At 42.1% G+C, this 18,219-nt stretch overlaps 1 protein-coding gene and 1 pseudogene across 1 annotated transcript in view; both read right to left on the reverse strand.

Annotated features, from left to right (window-relative positions):
• The window catches only part of ARG2 (arginase 2), a 41,085-nt gene that overhangs the window by 1,349 nt on the left and 21,517 nt on the right, over positions 1-18,219 (reverse strand). Inside the window, exons 3-7 of the mRNA XM_006158775.2 lie at positions 10,834-11,011; positions 6,073-6,232; positions 4,932-5,026; positions 4,667-4,771; positions 2,765-2,901 (exon numbers count right to left, since the gene is read on the reverse strand). Of these exons, the coding sequence (XP_006158837.1) occupies positions 2,765-2,901; positions 4,667-4,771; positions 4,932-5,026; positions 6,073-6,232; positions 10,834-11,011 (675 nt within the window). The remainder of the gene's footprint in view (positions 1-2,764; positions 2,902-4,666; positions 4,772-4,931; positions 5,027-6,072; positions 6,233-10,833; positions 11,012-18,219) is intronic.
• LOC102501595 (60S ribosomal protein L18a pseudogene) lies at positions 6,877-8,668 on the reverse strand (annotated as a pseudogene).

Raw genomic sequence — 18,219 nt, forward strand, 5'->3', positions numbered from 1 at the left:
CACTGCAATCCCTTCTCCATTTTCCTGGGATTTAGGGCATGCATGCACATGTACCTGGTGTGATTTTCAAGCTGCCAGGTCCAGAATTCACAACTGTGATCAGCCATGTGGGAATCTAGCACCTTAATCACTATATACCTGCTGGCCCCCTTATTTATATTTCTTAAAACATCACACCACACACCCTTAAATGTAGATATTACAAATATTATCGTCACCCTACAAGCCTGAGTTGAGGGCAGGTTCCACATCTAGACACACTTTATATTTTTGTCTTCTAGTAGACCTAATAGCTTCCACTTGGTAAAAGGAAGACTCAATTACATCTTAATTGTTTAATTTGGAGTCTTGTCACCTGATGGCTTGAGAATGTGTGTCAAAGGTCTCAGCACCATTCTGTTGCCCAGGATCAGGCTAAGGGTAGGGGAAGATAGACTAGAAGAACTCCTTTCCAGACCTGCCCTCCACTCCCATGCCCTATACCTTTATACCCTGACTTCTCTTTGTAGTTGGTTTTTCTGGGTGAAGTTAATCTACCTCTTCCAGAGTCATCTGAATGAACTAGTATTCAAGAATACAAGCATCTGAGAATATTTATGGGTGACCATAAACTGTGGAAAGATGAGTGACTAAACCTATGGTTTGTTGATATTTTAGTATAAGATATGCTCAATGCCGTTACATTCATTTCAGTGTATCTTCCTTATTAGTAACGCATGGCTACATACTCTGTGCAAAATTGCAGTGGACAGGCATGTTACTGTAACATCTCTATCATTTCTTGCACATGGCTCTGTATCCCTGATGATGTGTGTGTTTTTTTAATTTGCCAGAGTGTGCATGTACACACCAGAGAAAAAGCACCCCATGGGGGATGGTCATACCGCAATCCTTTCTCTTCCATTTCTCCCTTCTTTAGGGATTTTGGGCACATACACCCAGCATGTTTCTCAGGCTGCTAGGTCTGAGACTTAACCACCACACTACCAGCTAGCTCCATTATGTCTCTTTGATATCTTGTGCAAGTAGTCATCAAGAGGGTTTGCACTCTTAAAAATATAGGGACCAGCAGGTGGCATAAATGGCTACGTCGCTGGACTCCCGTGTAGTCGACCACGGTTCGAGTCCTGGACTCAGTGGCTTAAACTCATGCCGAGTGAGTGTGCATGCATGTCCAAGATCCTGAGAGGAGAATGGAGAAGGGATTGCGGCATGGCCATCCCCCCTACGGAGGTGATTTCTTGCTTTCTGTCTCTCTGTCTCTCTTTTTCTAGTGAGCAGATGCGCCCTATAGCAAAAACCTACCCACCCCCCCAAAAAATATATATTACCTGTGTTCTCAGACTATTGCCATGTTGTAAACTAGTTTAAGCAAATTGTTCTATGTAACTTGTTGATGGTATCATGACAGTCTTTTAAAAATATTTTTTTTTATTCCTGATAAAGCAATGTGTATGCACCTATGAGAGTGAGAGAGATGAGCATCCTTCACAGGCTTTGGCCACACTACAATCCTCTTCCTTCAGTCCTCCAGCTCATCAGACCTTGGGCACTACTTGTATGCATGTTCAGTGTGTTTCAGGCTGACCAGGAAGTCGCCATGTAGGACCCAGCTTCTTTTGAGCAGTGCATTACTATTGTGCTACAGAGCCGGCCCTAGTCTTTTACTCTTTTTAAAGTTAGTTTATTTACCCCTTCCATGAGAGAGAGACAGTCACCACCAACAGGAGCCACACACTGATCCACTCCCAGCCAACTCAAATCACAGGTATGCATATGCACCCAATGTCTATAGGGTAGCCCTGGGATGTAAACTGAGGACCTGCCCATGTAAGCCACCATCTGGCCCCATCACAGTCTTTCGGAATGAAATACTGGGTCATCAGAAAAGTCATGCCTTTTTGCATAGAAAAACATAAAAACCTACCATGACTTTTCTGGCAACCCAATAATATTGCAACAGGAAGAGAGGGATAACACATGACCAATGCCACTTCTAAGTGCTGTAGATTACTAACTTCTGCTAAGTGATGTTATTGGGAAGCGAGTGGAGAATTAAATTCCCAGGTTTTCTGGCCACTAACCCAGGTTCCAATGGCAGTAGCTAAGATTGTTAAGTCATAAGAGTGTCTTGCTGCTGTCAGAAGAGATAAGCACTGGCTTCCTTTTGGTACTGCCTCAGCTTCTAGCAGGCTCTTAAGTCAAGGAGACCATTTCTCAGTCTCTGTTTCTATATCACCATATCAAGGGTGCTGTCTACAGCACAGTTTTATGAGATGGTTACTAAAGCTGCATCATGTGGTAGTTGTTTACATTTTAAAATGAAAAGTCATTTAAAGGAGCCTTAAAACCAGAAGGTGTCTAACAGAAATGGAAACTGCCAGCAAGTACGAGTTCGAGGACAGTAACCCCTTCTAGATTGTAGGTGATCTAAAATTCATTTTACTACTGTCAAACATTTATCTAACTGGATCCATTTTATTAAAGCTCTTATCAAACAAGTTCTAGTATAGGACTTATCATATATACAGGGACTCTAGATATTATCCATTTGCAAACATTTAAGAGATCTGTTTGACTTCCAAATAATCAACTCCAAGTGAACTCTTCTTTCAACAATAAAATTATACATAACCTGAGCTTGCCTTAATAATCTGCCTTTAGATAACTTGAACACAAGGAACTGCATTATTTTGGCAATTTATTCTTGTCTTTATTCTTGTCTTTGTATAGTTAACACATTACCAACCTGGCTGCCACATACCTGTATTATGTATCTCCTCAGTAATGTACATGCCTTCTCTATAGGTCAGTCCCCCTACAACAGGGGTTCCTGTGGCTGGAGCCAGTGTAGGGTCAAACGCATCAATATCAAAACTCAGATGGATTGGCCTTTGTCTCCTGCAAAGAAGATGATAAAAAGAATACCTATTTGGTTATAGTTAAACACATCCTTCCCATGGTTGCAGCTCCTTGATTTTGATACTGTTGGTCCTGGTGCTTTTGTGTGTGTGTGTGTGTGTGTGTGTGTGTGTGTTTTAAGATTTTTGCTGGGACTAGCAGTTGGCATAATGGCTATGCTGCTGGACTCCCATGTAGTCGACCGTGGTTCGAGTCCCAGACCTGGTGGCTTAAACTCACACTGGGCGCGTGTGCATGCCTACCCAAGATCCTGAGAGGAGAATGGAGGAAAAGGGATTGCAGCGAGGTCATCTCCCCAGGGGGGGGGGGGGGATTTCTTGCTTTCTGTCTCTTTCTTTCTGGCGAGTGCACGTACTCTATAGCAAAAACTTCTCCAAAAAAACCCAAAGATTTTTGCCATAGGGCATATGCATTCACTAAAGAGAGAGAGAGAAAGTGAGAAAGCATCCCCCAGGGGTACTGGCCATGCCACAATTCTTTCTCTATTCTCCTCTTGAGATTTTGAATATGCATGCAAATATATACACACCCAGCTTGATTTTCAAGCTGCCAGGTCCAGGACTTGAACTGAGGTCAGGCCTGTGGGAGTACAGCACCTTAACTACCATGCTACCTGCTGGCCCCCTGATACTTTGTTAATACAGCATATTTCCAGGTTTCCTGTTCCTGGAAGTTACTGAGATCAGCATACTAGCTTCTTATATGCCACTTCGGATACTGCCATTTGTTCTGCTTGCCTCAGACAAATTAAGTCGGTATTTCTGGCTTATCCTGGACATTAAAATCTATCACACTAAAAAGTGTTAATAGAGGGAATTCTTCACTTCCATATGAGATTGGGTTCATATATATTCTAATTAAAGTTGGCTTGATCTAGGCTACAATTGCTGTTACTCTCTAAATATAACAGTGGCCAAACTTAACTCTGATTTTATGTTTGCAGCCTTATCTTTCAATTTTTACTTCAGTTTAGTCCAGGTCTTCAGTAGCTGAAACTAAAGCACAACAGCCTTCTCCCAAAGTAAATTCCTTAGCACCTTGGGAAATAACATACTACTAGGTGGCAATTTTGACATTAATCACCCAGAATTAAAGACATAGTAATGGGGAAATGCTTTTAAAACTAGTATTAGTGGGATTGGCAGGTGGCTTGTTGGTTAAGGCACTGAATTCCCACACAGTCGACTGTGGTTCAAGTCCTGGACCTATCAGCTTGCTTTCTCACCTTCCCTCTGTCTTCCTATGATCAAATTTTAAAATAATAATAAAGTTAAACAATAATAATAAAACTGGTATTAGCAGTCATCTGCCATCTTTCTGCACTACCAAGAATTGTTTAATATGAAATTCAGATGATGCAATAGTGAGGCTTAGAAGACTGGGACATTCATTATCTCAAAAGGTAAGCATTAAAATGGAGATAAAGAAAAATTCAAGAGAGATAAAGGATCTGAGTAATGACTTAAGGAAACCCCTCCCATCACTAGAGGAAGAATATTAACCTGTGTTTCTTATTGGGTTGTTGGGAAAATCATGATGCATCTTTGCATAGAAAAACATGTCATGACTTTCCGACAACCGAATGTGCCTTTCTGAACTATTATTGTTGTAATTTTTATATGTATATGCTTTGTCTTGATTTTTAAAAGTACAGCTATCCTCAAAAGATAGGCTAGAGTCTGCTTTTGGGGTGTTGCCTGTTCCCTTTGGGATCTAGAAGTAGACATCCTTTGTGGTTACTTACTTTCCAATCAGCAGATCAAATGTCTGTTCCATGACCTTCTGGATACCAAGTCGATCAATGTCTCTCATGGAAAAATACTGGATATCATAGTTCTTTAAAATAAAACTGGTAAGATAAATGGAAGGAGTCTTTAATATAAAAAGTATTTTAAACAAATCTGTATTTAGGGAACTTTGCCTTTATAGTGACCTAGAACTGATTATGTCAAGCGTCAACATAAGTGGCTAGGTCAGGTCCAAAGTTTAACCTTAATGCAGGAACTTACTGTTCAGGAGGGTCCACATCTCTTAAACCAATATACACAATACTTGGGGAAGATATACAAGGTTTAATCCAGGAAAATCCTGGGAGTTGTGGTACCTATGAAGAGAGGAATGAACAGGATTAATCAATAATTCTTGGTTCTAACCAAGGTAATCACTGTGTGCTTCCCAGGGTATACAGTCTGCTTTTTCCTCCTGCCCACAGGATATGTTTGAAGCAACACAAGACACACATGATCTAGAAAAGGTAACAGATACAAAAGGGCAGCTAGAGGACACAATATAGTTTTCTCAAGACTTAAAAAAAACCCACTTTCTCTAAGGTAATCTAGGTTTCTTATTAACTAACCTAAGTAGCAGGAACACTGCTGATTAAAGGTTTTCCATTTCTTTGCACAATTCTAAATGTTTACAGATTGGTTTTTGAAGCATAATCCAGCAAAAACACGAATTAGCCTAATAAGTAATCTTTGTACTGTCTTGGTTTAACTTGGTCCCTCACTGAGGGGAGGGATATACAGATTCTAGTCTATGCCTAACATGGGCTCCCTGGTTTCTGGCAAGCTCAGAAAAATATTACTCAGAGGCAACCATGGTTTTACTTGTCTTCCAGACCAGTGTGTCTTGAGTATATGGCCCAACAGCTTCTAACCAAGAAGTCCTCAGACTGTGGGAATATCAATCACTAAAGTTTTTACCCATTACCACTTTACTTATTTTAAGTTGCCAGAGAATGTGTGTGCTTGCCAGAGAGCGCACCAGAGAAAGGGAGAAAGCACCACCCAATGAGGTATGGTCATACTGCAATTCCTTCTCCATTTCTCCATCCTGTCAGGATTTTGAGTACACATGTATACATGCCCAGCATGTTTTTCAAGCCACTGGGTTGGGATTTGAATTGTGGTTGAACGTGTGGGATCCAGATTCCTTAACCATGGCACTATGGGGCCAATCTTTCTTACAAGATCATGACTGCCCCTAAGAACAGGGACCATGTCCCAGTCATCCTTATACCCTAGCATCTTAAAGCCCTCCTGGCCCATAATAGAGTTTGTTGAACAAATGAAGGAGTAGTAAGCCACACTCATCCCATTCTTCACTGAATTCTGCAAACCCTTCACTTTTTCATTTTGCCTCACTGACCTTGTCCTGTAGTTCTCTGAGGAGAAATGAAACTGGCTGGCCATGGAGATTTCCTGATGAAGTGGTGAGGGGTGTATTGATGTCAGCATGGGCATCAACCCAGATCACACAAAGGTCCGGGCAGTGCCGGGCGTGGCCAGTAATGGTACCGATTGCCAGGCTGCAAAGAACAAATACAATAATCCTCAAGGCCTTCTGCTTGGCAAACATCACCAATAACAAATACCCTTAGCCAGCACAGCTTACACTCCGTCCTCAGGGCAAAGTCAGAGCCTAGGCTAAGGCTGGGTTTGAGTGAGCTGATAATCTGTGGGGTTTCAGTTCTCCAAGATGAATCTGGAATGAGCTAAACAAACTAAAGATTCAAAGCTGATGAGTGGCAATCCCTGAAGTGTAACAGATATTACTGCCCCCATCCATGTAATTTGACCCATTAGCTCTGGCCTGGAAAAGGACCTCAAATATTTGAAGTGAATGAAATGGAGTTAGAGGATGTGGTCCATATATAATAATTCACAAAAATGATGTTTAGTGCCTCTTAAGAAAGATGGGAGATCTAATTCCCCTCTCCCCCAAAGAAGACAATCATACTTGGGACCAGCAGTTGGCATAATGGCTATGTCACTGGGCTCTTATGTAGTGGACCGTGGGTTCAAGTCCCAGGCCCGGTGGCTTAAACTCATGCCTTGTACGTGCATGCCCAAGATCCCGAGAGGAGAAGGGATTGAGGTGTGGCCATTCCCCCTGGGGAGTGATTTCTCACTTTCTGTCTTTCTGGGGAGTACTCGAGCCCTATAGCAAAACCTCTCAAAAAAAAAAAAAAAAAGAAAAAGTCAGTCATACTTAATTTTTTTCCCCCACTGGTTGGTCTGAGTTTATTTGGGCTGCCCGGGGGGGCCGTGGGCCTAGAAGAAGGTGTTCGGCCTCTTGGTGATGAAACGAGTCTTGTGCTGGCATGGCAGAACACAGTGGAGTAGTGGGAACTTGATCTTGGGAGTCATAAAATAGCTCGACAGCCGGCTGTCAGCACTTGCTGGCCACGATCTCCTCTACCTTCATCATCTGGATGGAGTGGGAGTGGGCACGGTGCTGGGTGCCCACGTCATGGTAGCGTTGGGGAACAGCACCGGCCTTGGTGAGGTCTTGGTACTCGCGGTCCATGTTGTGGGGATCGCTGCGGGAGTTGTAGCGCAGCCAGATAGCGAAGTTCTTACCCACAGCGGGGACTTCTGCAACACCTGCCCACTAGACGATCTTCCCGGAAGACTTCTTTAGCTACGAAGTAGCTAAAGCTTTAGATACGAAGTACCAGAAGTGGGACGTGGTGACCCCGTGGTTACGGGTGAAGATGCACATGTGGTAGAGGGGTGGTGTGCTGCATTGGAGGTGGGGCAGGCAGCACCCCACCACCTTGTACTCTCCGAGCATGCCTGAGGCCTTCATGGCGCTCTCACCACCACTGGCCAAAGGCCTTTTTTTCTTAAGTTTGCCAGAGGGTGTATGTGCTCACCAGAGTTTGACAGGGAGGAGAAAGCACACGCCCCTGTAGGGCATGGGCATGCAGTAATCACTTCCCCATTTCTCCATCCTGTTGGGGTTTTGATTGGGTGTGTGTGTATGTGCCTGGCATGTTTGCCAGTTGCCAGGGCCTGGATTCCACCTGTTAGTTAGCCACTATGGAATCTACTTCCCTTAACCAGTAGGCAACAAGGGCTGAGCTAAGTCATACTAAGTCTTTAAAGATAAAAATTATGGAGTATTATAGCTCTTTAGAAAACTTCTACATGATACTTCTGAAAAGTCAAAATTGTGAAAGAAATTAATAGGGGAACCCAATTAAAGATCTTATTTAGAGCACTGAATAAAATAGATGTTAATTTACGTGTTACCTTATATACATTAGCATGGCACTCAGGTGTTCTTAAGTGTTTCTCTGTTTTTGTCTTTCCTTGTGTTTGGGCTCTGCTTACATTAGCCAGTGTTCTCTCTCACCTGTAGGGATATGTTAGGTCCTTGGGAAAGTCATGAGTTATTTTCCATGTTTTTCTATGCAATAATGTATCATGACTTTACCAGAGACCCAATAGCTGATGAGATCGTGGTTAGGAAGCTGCCTAACTAAGGAATTTGACACAGGTGGGAAATGCAGCTTAAGTGCCTTAGAACTACCTGCAGCCATCCTTCTTGGTCTGCATAGCATGAGACAGCTTTAGCCCACATCCCCACATTGGGCTGTTTTGAGAGAGAGCATGGTCTAGTGCTGAAGGCTGTGGCTTAATTCAGAACACTGGAGTTTTCATCCAGGAAGAAGTCTGTGACCAAAGGTAAATCATCTAATTTCTCTAGTCCTAAGCGTCCTTTTATGTAAGATAAGGATAATACCTGGCCTGCTACATCAGCACTGGTTTGATGATTAAAGTGATGGCACATGTTGTACTATGTGAAAGGAGCTGTGACCTAAAAATGCCTCTTTCAAATGTTCAACAGTTTTTCACTTGTCTGTTCCTTTTAAGAATCTCCTAGACTGGGAACCAGCAGTTAGCATAATGGCTGTGTCACTGGACTCCCACATAGTCGACCGCAGTTCGCATCCCGGACCCGGTGGCTTAAAACTCACGCCAGGTGCGTGTGCGTGTGTGCCCAAGATCCCGAGAGGAGAATGGAGGAAAAGGGATTGCGGTGTGAGCATCCCCCCTGGGGGGTGATTTCTCGCTTTCTGTCTCTATGTCTCTCTCTCTCTGTCTGGCGAGCGCACGCGCCCTTATAGTGAAAGCCTCTCCAAAAAAAAAAAAAAAAAAAAAGAATCTCCTAGACTGCCTAGGTTTTAGCACTAATAGGTATTAGGTAGCCAGTTAATAAGGCTGCAATGTAGATAGCTAAAGGCAAAAGAGAAACCAAGGACTGAGGTAGACTCATGGATAAGAAGTGCCCAAACAGCGAGACTGTAACCAGAAAAAAAGGCTAAAGCAAGCTGGAGACAGCACTGAGTGAGGAGGCAGGACACCACTCTCTGGGTGATTTGCTTAAATGGCCTAGTCCTCTCAGTATAGGACCTGGGTCTGATACTACTCTCTTACTCTCCCAGAATTTTTATTCCTAATTAGGAACTCACCTGCTCTACAACTATAACAAAGATTGAACTTCTGTTCAGTAATCTGAAAAACTCTTTGGACACCTCAAGGAAAATTGCTAGATTGGATCTGAAAAGAGAAGTTAATTGTCACAGGGGTTACACTGGATTTGAATTCCAGCTCTGCTACTTCCTGGTTTTAGATGTTGGATAATTTATCAGTACTTCCAGCAACAAATGAGATAAACCATATGTACCTCCATGGCATTGCTAGAAGGATTAACTGAGATTTGGGTATGAAGTGCTTGATACTCCTACTATATCAATTCCTTTTCCTTCTCCAAAAACCTTCATTACTTACCTCAAATCACACTCCCCTTTGAAATTTGACTGATTCTCTTGTCTGAAATTTTATAGAATTCAATATTTTATATATTTATTTTTCATTCCATTTAGTCCTAATCACCTGGTCCAAACATCACAAATTTTCCATAATTCCCAACACTGCTCAGAAAACATCAGAACAGTGCTCATTAAGTACATGCTGATGGGGCTGGCAGGTGATGTGGTTAAGGATGCTGGACTCCCACATGGTTCAAGTCCCAGACCTGGTAACTTGCTTTCTTACTTTTTCTTTCTCTTTTGCTCTCGCTTTGTGTCTCTCTGGTCAAATTAAAAATAAATAAATAAAGTTAAATAAAACAATTCTTAAAAAAATAAAGTACAGGCCGATGTACTAAGAGACAAAGGATTGTTTGCATTAGTTAGGGCAGGTCCATACTATGGAGGTAGAAATATATGCACATACCAAAGGCTGGGTTTTTTTTTTAAACAAATTTGTTAGCAGAAATGCTAACAAAAATGCCCATATTTGGGCCAGCAGGTAGTGTGGAGGTTAAAGTGTTGGCTGGCTGTGCAGTTCAAGTCCCAGATTTGCATGTGTGCATGTGTGCCTGCCCAAAGTCCCAAGAGGAGACTGGAGGAGAAGGGACTATTGTATGGCCATCCTCCTGGAGAGTGATTTTTTTTCTCTCTCTCTCTGGCAAGTGCACATATCCTATAGCAAAAACTAAAAATACAACATATTTAGGCCAGCCAGTGGCATGGCAGTTAAGGCAGCTAGATCCCACATGGTCAAATACGTGGTTCAAGTATCAGATCTGGCAGCTTGAAAAACATGCTGGGTACATATACATGTGTGCCCCAAATCCCAAGTAGACAATGGAGGATAGAGAATTATACATGGTCATCCTCACCTGGCAGGGAGGGGTGCCTTCTCACTTCCTCTCTCTCTCCAGCAAGCACACTCACCCTACAGCAAAATTTTTAAAAATTCAGTCAGTGGATCCTTCTAAGTCTCCAAAATAGCCCAATCAAAGTCATAAGATAGTTTCTGAAGAAAGCTTTCCGTGAGGTGAGCATGAAACACACTGCCTAAAAACCTAGCTTATATGCTCCTGAACTTACTGTGTCTGAGTGTACATGTCCTCTTCCTATTTCCAGTGTGTCATACAGAGAAACCACGCAGAGCCCCCAGCAGCTCATGATCTCAGACCATTACATGCTGTTAAGTCATAGCCTAAACATTCTGTAAGGTATTTTTCTCCAGATAAGAAAACGGAGACAAGCTAAGTGAAAAGCTCAAAGCAGCCTGTAATCTAGCTCCTCACCATCCCCTGCTCCCAGCTTACCTGTGGTCTCCTCCCACTGTGACACAGCTGTAGCCATCTGACACTGCTCTACTGACAACCTCAGCCAGTTCCTGGTTGGCAAGGCCCACTGAGCGAGGATTCACTATCAAGTTGTTGTAGAGATCATCTTTGGGGACTGGAGTAAAGCTCAAATCTCCAAAGTCTTTTAGGTGGCAGCCTGGAAACAAATGAAAATGACAAGTATGTGTTATTTCCATTTTTCCTGGCCTAGGTCACAACAGACACATGACATTCTTATTTTGTCACAATAAAATTCAAAATGTCACACAACTGTGGCAGTATTATCTGGGTTCTTCCAACAATCTTTGAGGTAGATCCTATCGCCAATACCATTTTGCAGGAGCTGGGCTTTGGAAATGAAATCTAGAGATGTTAATGGACTTAACAGTCACAGAATTGGTAGCTATTAGACCTCAGATATCCCAGAGATAGAAATAAAATTCCAAAAACCAAAAACAGGATTTAAAGAAAATTAAGTACCATTAATTTAAAACAAATACATAGAAAAATTTGTGTTATAATATTTTTTATAAATAGTCAATCTGAGGGACCAGCAGTTGGCGTAATGGCTATGTTGCTGGACTTCCGTGTAGTTGACCATGGTTCGAGTCCCGGACCCGGTGGCTTAAACTCATGCCAGGCGCTTGTGTGTGCGTGCCCAAGATCCCAAGAGGAGAATGGAGGAGAAGGGATTGCAGCATGGCCATCCCCACTGAGGGGTGATTTCTTGCTTTCTCTCTCTGTTTTTTTAGTAAGCGCACAGTCCCTATAGCAAAAACCTCTCCAAAAGAAAAAAATTAGTGATAGGGCCAGCTGTAGTTCTGCCATGCTGGAAGCCATATGGATGATGGGGATTCAGTTTTCAAGTTTACCTGTACATGCCACTGGTGGGGAGGTAATCCTGGCTGGCTAAGAAAGGCTGGGCGGGGGTGGGGGGGGACAGCAGGTGGCATGGTGGTTAAGGACGCTGAACTCCCACATGACTGACTGCGGTTTGAGTCCCAAACCTGGCGGCTTGCTTGCTTTCTCTCTCTCTCTCTCTCTCTCACTCACTCTTGCTCTGTCTCTCTCTGGTCAAATTAAATAAATAAATGAATAAATAAAATTGAATGAAATATTTTAAAAAAAGAAAGTCTGGGAGAAGCTCTAGATATAAGGTCATGTAGAGGGTGTTTATCTCTCTCAAAAGAAAGAGAGAAGAAGGAAGGGAAGAAGGGTGGAAGAAAGGAAAGGGAAAGAAGGGGAGACGGCAGGTGGTATAGATGGTTAAGGGCACTGGACTCCTACATGGCTGACTGTGGTTTGAGTCCCAGACCAGGTGGCTTGCTTTCTCACTTTCTCTCTTGTGCTCTCTCTCACTCTATCCTCTTTGGTCAAATTAAAATAAATAAATGGTAATAAAGTTAAATAAATCTTAAAAAAAAAAAAAAAAAGGAAAAGGGAAGAAGGAAAGGGAGGAATGAACTTTTAAGAAAACAAAAGAGGACTAGCAGGTAACGTGATGGTTAAGGTGCTGGAATTCCCACAATGGCTGACCGCGGTTCAAGTCCCAGCCTAGAGTCTTGCTTTCTTTCTCTCTCTCTCTGTCTTTCTCTGGCAAAACTCATGTGAAAAACTAACTAATTTCTTGTTAAAAAAAAAAAAAAAGAAAAGAAAAACAAAAGGGGCCAGCAGGTGACATGGGGGTTATGGTTACTGGACTCCCACATGGCTGACTGTGGTTCCAGTCTCAGATCTGGTGGGTTGCTTTCTCACTTTCCGTCTCTCTCTCTCACTCTGGTCAAGTTTAAATAAATAAAGAATGAAAGTTCAATAAAATAATTCTTAAAAAATAAAAAGAAAGAAAAACAAAACATGGGCCAGCCTGTGGTACAGTGGTTAAGACAGCTAGATCCCATGGGGCTGACTCTTGGGGTTTTCATCCCAGACCTGGCAGCTTAAAAAACATGCCAGGGACATGTGCATACATGCCCAAAACCTGAAAGGAGGAAAAAAAAGGAAAGGAAGGGATCGTGGCATGATCATCCCATATAGGGGGTGCTTTCTCACTCACCCCTGAGCCCTCCTGTCCCCATCCCACCCAGTCTCCAGAATGCATGTGTGCACTCTGGCAAATTAAAATGAAAAAAATTTTTAAAAAAAAGTTTTACTTTCAAGTCACTGTTAGCTCTTACCTCTTCACAACACAATCCAAGAGCCAGCCCCCTTGAAGGAATTAATCTTGGGAAGTTGTGCCTCAGTGGCTAGCCATATGACTTCCAACTCTGCTCTTTAATTTCTACAACTTAAGTGCTAGGTCAAGTTTAGGGACAAAGAGCACTAAAGGAATCATAGTAAGTTCAGAGGATCAGGATGGTTAAGAAAGGACTCCTGCAACAAGTAAAGTTGTTACCAGCACTGTTTTGCTATTTTTTTCCTCTTCCCTTACTGGCAATAGACGTTTTGGGTAGAATTGAACAAGGAAGTGTATAATCATGGAAGTCTCCATCCCCTTCTTAAACTTACGGCTCTGCCATCTGTGTGGCTAAGGCTAGGTCTTCCCAGGTTCAAGGCAGTGGGAAGGGAACCGAGAATTGTGAAGGGAAGCGAGCCTTGTAAAGGCACACCTCCTCTTTAAAAAAGAAAAAGCCAAGCAAAAGTGGTGCAAATACAGGTCAAGCTTATGTCCCAAAGACGGTAAGAATGAATTCTGGTGGACAGCTAGCAATTCTGCCACAATGATTATTTTTTTCCTACTGTCATAACACTTAAGTGATTAAAAACCTCAAAATATGAAAGATTATGTTTCTCTGCATATTTATATTATTTTTCATTATTCAAGTGTACTACAGAGCTGAATCAGCCAATACGTTATGCCAGTGTGATGAAGCCTAAGATCTTTCTCTCTAAGGCCCATTGAACCAGCAGCATTGAGGCACCCAAAGGACTGGTACAGTGAAACCCAGGGATGGTTTCTAAAGGATGAACAGGGCCCTGAAAGAAGAAATACATGGGCCGTGTTTGGAAATAGTCGACCAATTTAATAGGAATGACAAGTTTGAATATTGGAGTAACATGCTATGAGGTTGCAGAGAACATAAATTATAACCCATACGCTACAGTTTTGGAAAAAGAGAGGCTGCTGGGAGGTTAAATTTTTGTAAGAGCAGGATAAACTAAGTAATCTTAAAGCTAGTACTTTAAAAGAATGCTGCAAATTCTTCTAGTTTAAAAGGTATAACGGGGGAAATTTTTCATTTTCCCTCTCTCTGTTTCTCTCAGTGAGTACATGCCCCATGGCAAAAACCTTAAAAAAAAAAAGGAAAGAAATGCATTCACCAGTTTGTAAAGAATCTTAGAGTACTATTATAATAAAAAGAGCAAACATTGTAAAGAATCTTAGAGTACTATTATAATAAAAAGAGCCAAAATTGTAATATAGAAAGAATATCTGCCTGCCATGCTTGAAGGAGCTGTCTCTCTAACTCTGTGCTTCAGGTCAACTCATCTGCAATTCTAGGTCAGGTGAGACCTAGGGTTTCATTGCCAACTCTTTCTTCTCTTTAATATTATTTATCATCTTTTTTTTTTTTTTTGAGAGAGATTTTTGGTATAGGGCACAGGTGCTCCCCAGAGAGACAGAGACAGACAGACAGAAATTGAGAAATCACCCCCCAGGGGGGATGGCCACACCACAGTCCTTTCTCCTCCATTTTCCTGTTGGGATTCTGGGGACACACACACATGCACCCGCCTATTTTAAGCCACTGGGTCCAGGACTTGAACCATGGTTGACTACATGGGAGTCCAGAGATGTAACCATCATACCATCTGCTGGTCCCAATAAATAATTCTTTTTTAAAAAAGGCACCATAGGATGAGGTGAGCCTGAATCTTCAAAGGAGCTCACATGTCAGATTTGGAACCAATGTGAAAGCACTCTTACTTTTCACTTGCTCTTTATCTGCTGACACATTGCTTCTCTCCTGAGTGCTAGTAATAAAATACACTCAATACTAAGACCCAGATGTTACCTTTGGCCTTGATAAACCTCTCCAGGCTCTACCAGAGCGGAACAAGAACACAAGTGCATCAACAAAATGATGCAATCAGGCAGTGGGGAAGAAATCAAAACAGTCCTACCTGACCTTAGCAATATCTGAATTAGCTAGAACTACCCCATCTGAATAGAGTAGCAATTCTATTTCAGGGCTTGTGAGTCAATCTCTGAAAGTAGCCAGAGACAAGAAGGAAACGGATGTAATTGTCTGCTTCCACATACCATATTACGTTGGGCACTTTCCTAGCTGCTAATCTCACATCCTCTGCTGGAATCATTACGTACACACTGCAAAGGAAGAAACTGAGCAAAGTTAAATAGCTTCAGTGTTTAGAGTGAGTCTGAATTATTCCTGTGGCTGGGGGCTGCAAGGGAAAGAAATGCATTCACCAGTTTGTAAAGAATCTTAGAGTACTATTATAATAAAAAAAGCAAACATTGTAAAGAATCTTAGAGTACTATTATAATAAAAAGAGCAAACATTGTATAGAATCTTAGAGTACTATTATAATAAAAAGAGCCAAAATTGTAATATAGAAAGAATATCTGCCTGCCATGCTTGAAGGAGCTGTCTCTCTAACTCTGTGCTTCAGGTCAACTCATCTGCAATTCTAGGTCAGGTGAGACCTAGGGTTTCATTGCCAACTCTTTCTTCTCTTTAATATTATTTATCATCTTTTTTTTTTTTTTTGAGAGAGATTTTTGGTATAGGGCACAGGTGCTCCCCAGAGAGACAGAGACAGACAGACAGAAATTGAGAAATCACCCCCCAGGGGGGATGGCCACACCACAGTCCTTTCTCCTCCATTTTCCTGTTGGGATTCTGGGGACACACACACATGCACCCGCCTATTTTAAGCCACTGGGTCCAGGACTTGAACCATGGTTGACTACATGGGAGTCCAGAGATGTAACCATCATACCATCTGCTGGTCCCAATAAATAATTCTTTTTTAAAAAAGGCACCATAGGATGAGGTGAGCCTGAATCTTCAAAGGAGCTCACATGTCAGATTTGGAACCAATGTGAAAGCACTCTTACTTTTCACTTGCTCTTTATCTGCTGACACATTGCTTCTCTCCTGAGTGCTAGTAATAAAATACACTCAATACTAAGACCCAGATGTTACCTTTGGCCTTGATAAACCTCTCCAGGCTCTACCAGAGCGGAACAAGAACACAAGTGCATCAACAAAATGATGCAATCAGGCAGTGGGGAAGAAATCAAAACAGTCCTACCTGACCTTAGCAATATCTGAATTAGCTAGAACTACCCCATCTGAATAGAGTAGCAATTCTATTTCAGGGCTTGTGAGTCAATCTCTGAAAGTAGCCAGAGACAAGAAGGAAACGGATGTAATTGTCTGCTTCCACATACCATATTACGTTGGGCACTTTCCTAGCTGCTAATCTCACATCCTCTGCTGGAATCATTACGTACACACTGCAAAGGAAGAAACTGAGCAAAGTTAAATAGCTTCAGTGTTTAGAGTGAGTCTGAATTATTCCTGTGGCTGGGGACTCACAGAAGCCAGTGTTATGAGTGAGTAGGTATTTTCCAACAGCATGAAGGTGCCCCATTTGCCTTCTTTTCTAACTTACACACCTAGGTGGCTCCACCTGGTACCAAGGTTCCCAGCCAGTCAACAGAGATGGGTTTCAGAGTGGGCTGCCGCACCAGACAGTCTGCAGAGCCACAGGTAGCCATTTGGCAGAACAAGATTTGGAGAAAAGCTAGAGGCCTTGCTGTACAGTTTTTCAAACTACCCCTAAACAGCATGGAAATGTTCATGACTTGATGGGAATAACAAGTCAGTGAAATCTGGAGAAAAACAAAGACTTCAATCTCATTTGATGTTGAAAAGACATCAAAGGCTTTTAAAGTTACTGACTCACATGTTGTACGTGACAGATTTAGCCTCATGCAAAGGGTATTCCTGGTATTTTGAAGCAAATGCACCTGCTAATTCCTAGAACCTCAAAGTTAGATCTGGAGTACAGACTTATTGAAAATAAAGTTACAGCGTTGCTACAGATCTAAACTAGGAAAAAAACTGGAGGGATTAATTTAGGACATTTGTAGTAAGCAAAACTGCTCTCTTATCCCTAAAATGTGACTTAGAATAATAACCTTTGAAGAGACCATGAATACATTTGGATACCACCAATAAAAAGCAGCAATCTGAATTTTATTTAGTGAATTTAACTCCCAAAGGCTGAATTTCAAGAACCATATGTCTTGAGACCTAATAGTCAGCTCTTTGCCACATTAGACCTAGTCTCTAAAAAAAAATGTATATTAAAGAAAGAAGCCATTATCATGCAAGTAGACATACTCACTCTAGTTCCATTCTTCCAAGTCCAGAGAAGACTGCTCAACTAGCCTTAACATCTCCTTCCTCCCAGCTCTACTCTGTTCGCTCTGCAACAGGTAGGCAGTCTCAGAGACAGTGAAGACCACGACTGAGAAAGACAGGCAAGGGTAGTGGCACATGGGCTCAAAGCTAGAAGGTGACCCTGGGGATCCATGCCAGTCACTTCAGACTTGTCCATATAACATACATCAGAGTGAACCTCAATATCAAATGAAACAGGCTTATTCCATGGCCTGATATTTAAGGGAGCTAGATCCCACATGGCCGACAGTGGTTTGAATCCTAGGCCTAGCAGCTCAAGAGATAAAGTACTGAGTACATGTGCATATGTGCCCAAAGCCCTAAAAGGAGGGAGAGGTGGAGAAGAAGGAATGGCAATTCTCTTCTGGGTGCTTTCTCCTCTCTCTCTCTCTGGTGAGTGCACACACCCTCTAGCCAAAAAAAAAAAAAAAGAAGAAGAAAAAAGATGAAATGTTACAAATGCAGTGTTAACAGATGACTTTGCATGAATGTAGTCCTTGAGTTAAAAAAAATTACAAAAACAAAATACATTTAAAAATTTAGCTCAAAATAGTAACTGAGATGACTTACAACATCAGTGATATGTTTCTGGCTAATTGGTTCTCTAGTTACACATGCTCTTTTTGTCGAAGGAGGACACATGGAGACAAGCTTAGTAATGTGGGCTGTTCTGAACCAAATCTATGCCAACCCCCTAAGTACCTCCAGATCATGATGAGCCAGGTCAGGCTTCTCAGACAGTGTCAGCTAATGGAACCCTAGCAGCCTGGTTTTGGCACAGGCAAGGGTTCGAGCTAAGAGGATTCCTCTAGCTTCATGAGTCATATAGCCACTTGTTCTCAGTCAAAACACAACTGCTGAGCTTATCTGAAAACTACAGATCTGCTACTGTTAACATGCTGACAAAACGTCAACATCTAACCAGAGGAAG

Source organism: Tupaia chinensis, unplaced genomic scaffold, assembly GCF_000334495.1.
Source record: "Tupaia chinensis unplaced genomic scaffold, TupChi_1.0 Scaffold000609_1, whole genome shotgun sequence".
Lineage (NCBI taxonomy): Eukaryota > Metazoa > Chordata > Mammalia > Scandentia > Tupaiidae > Tupaia > Tupaia belangeri.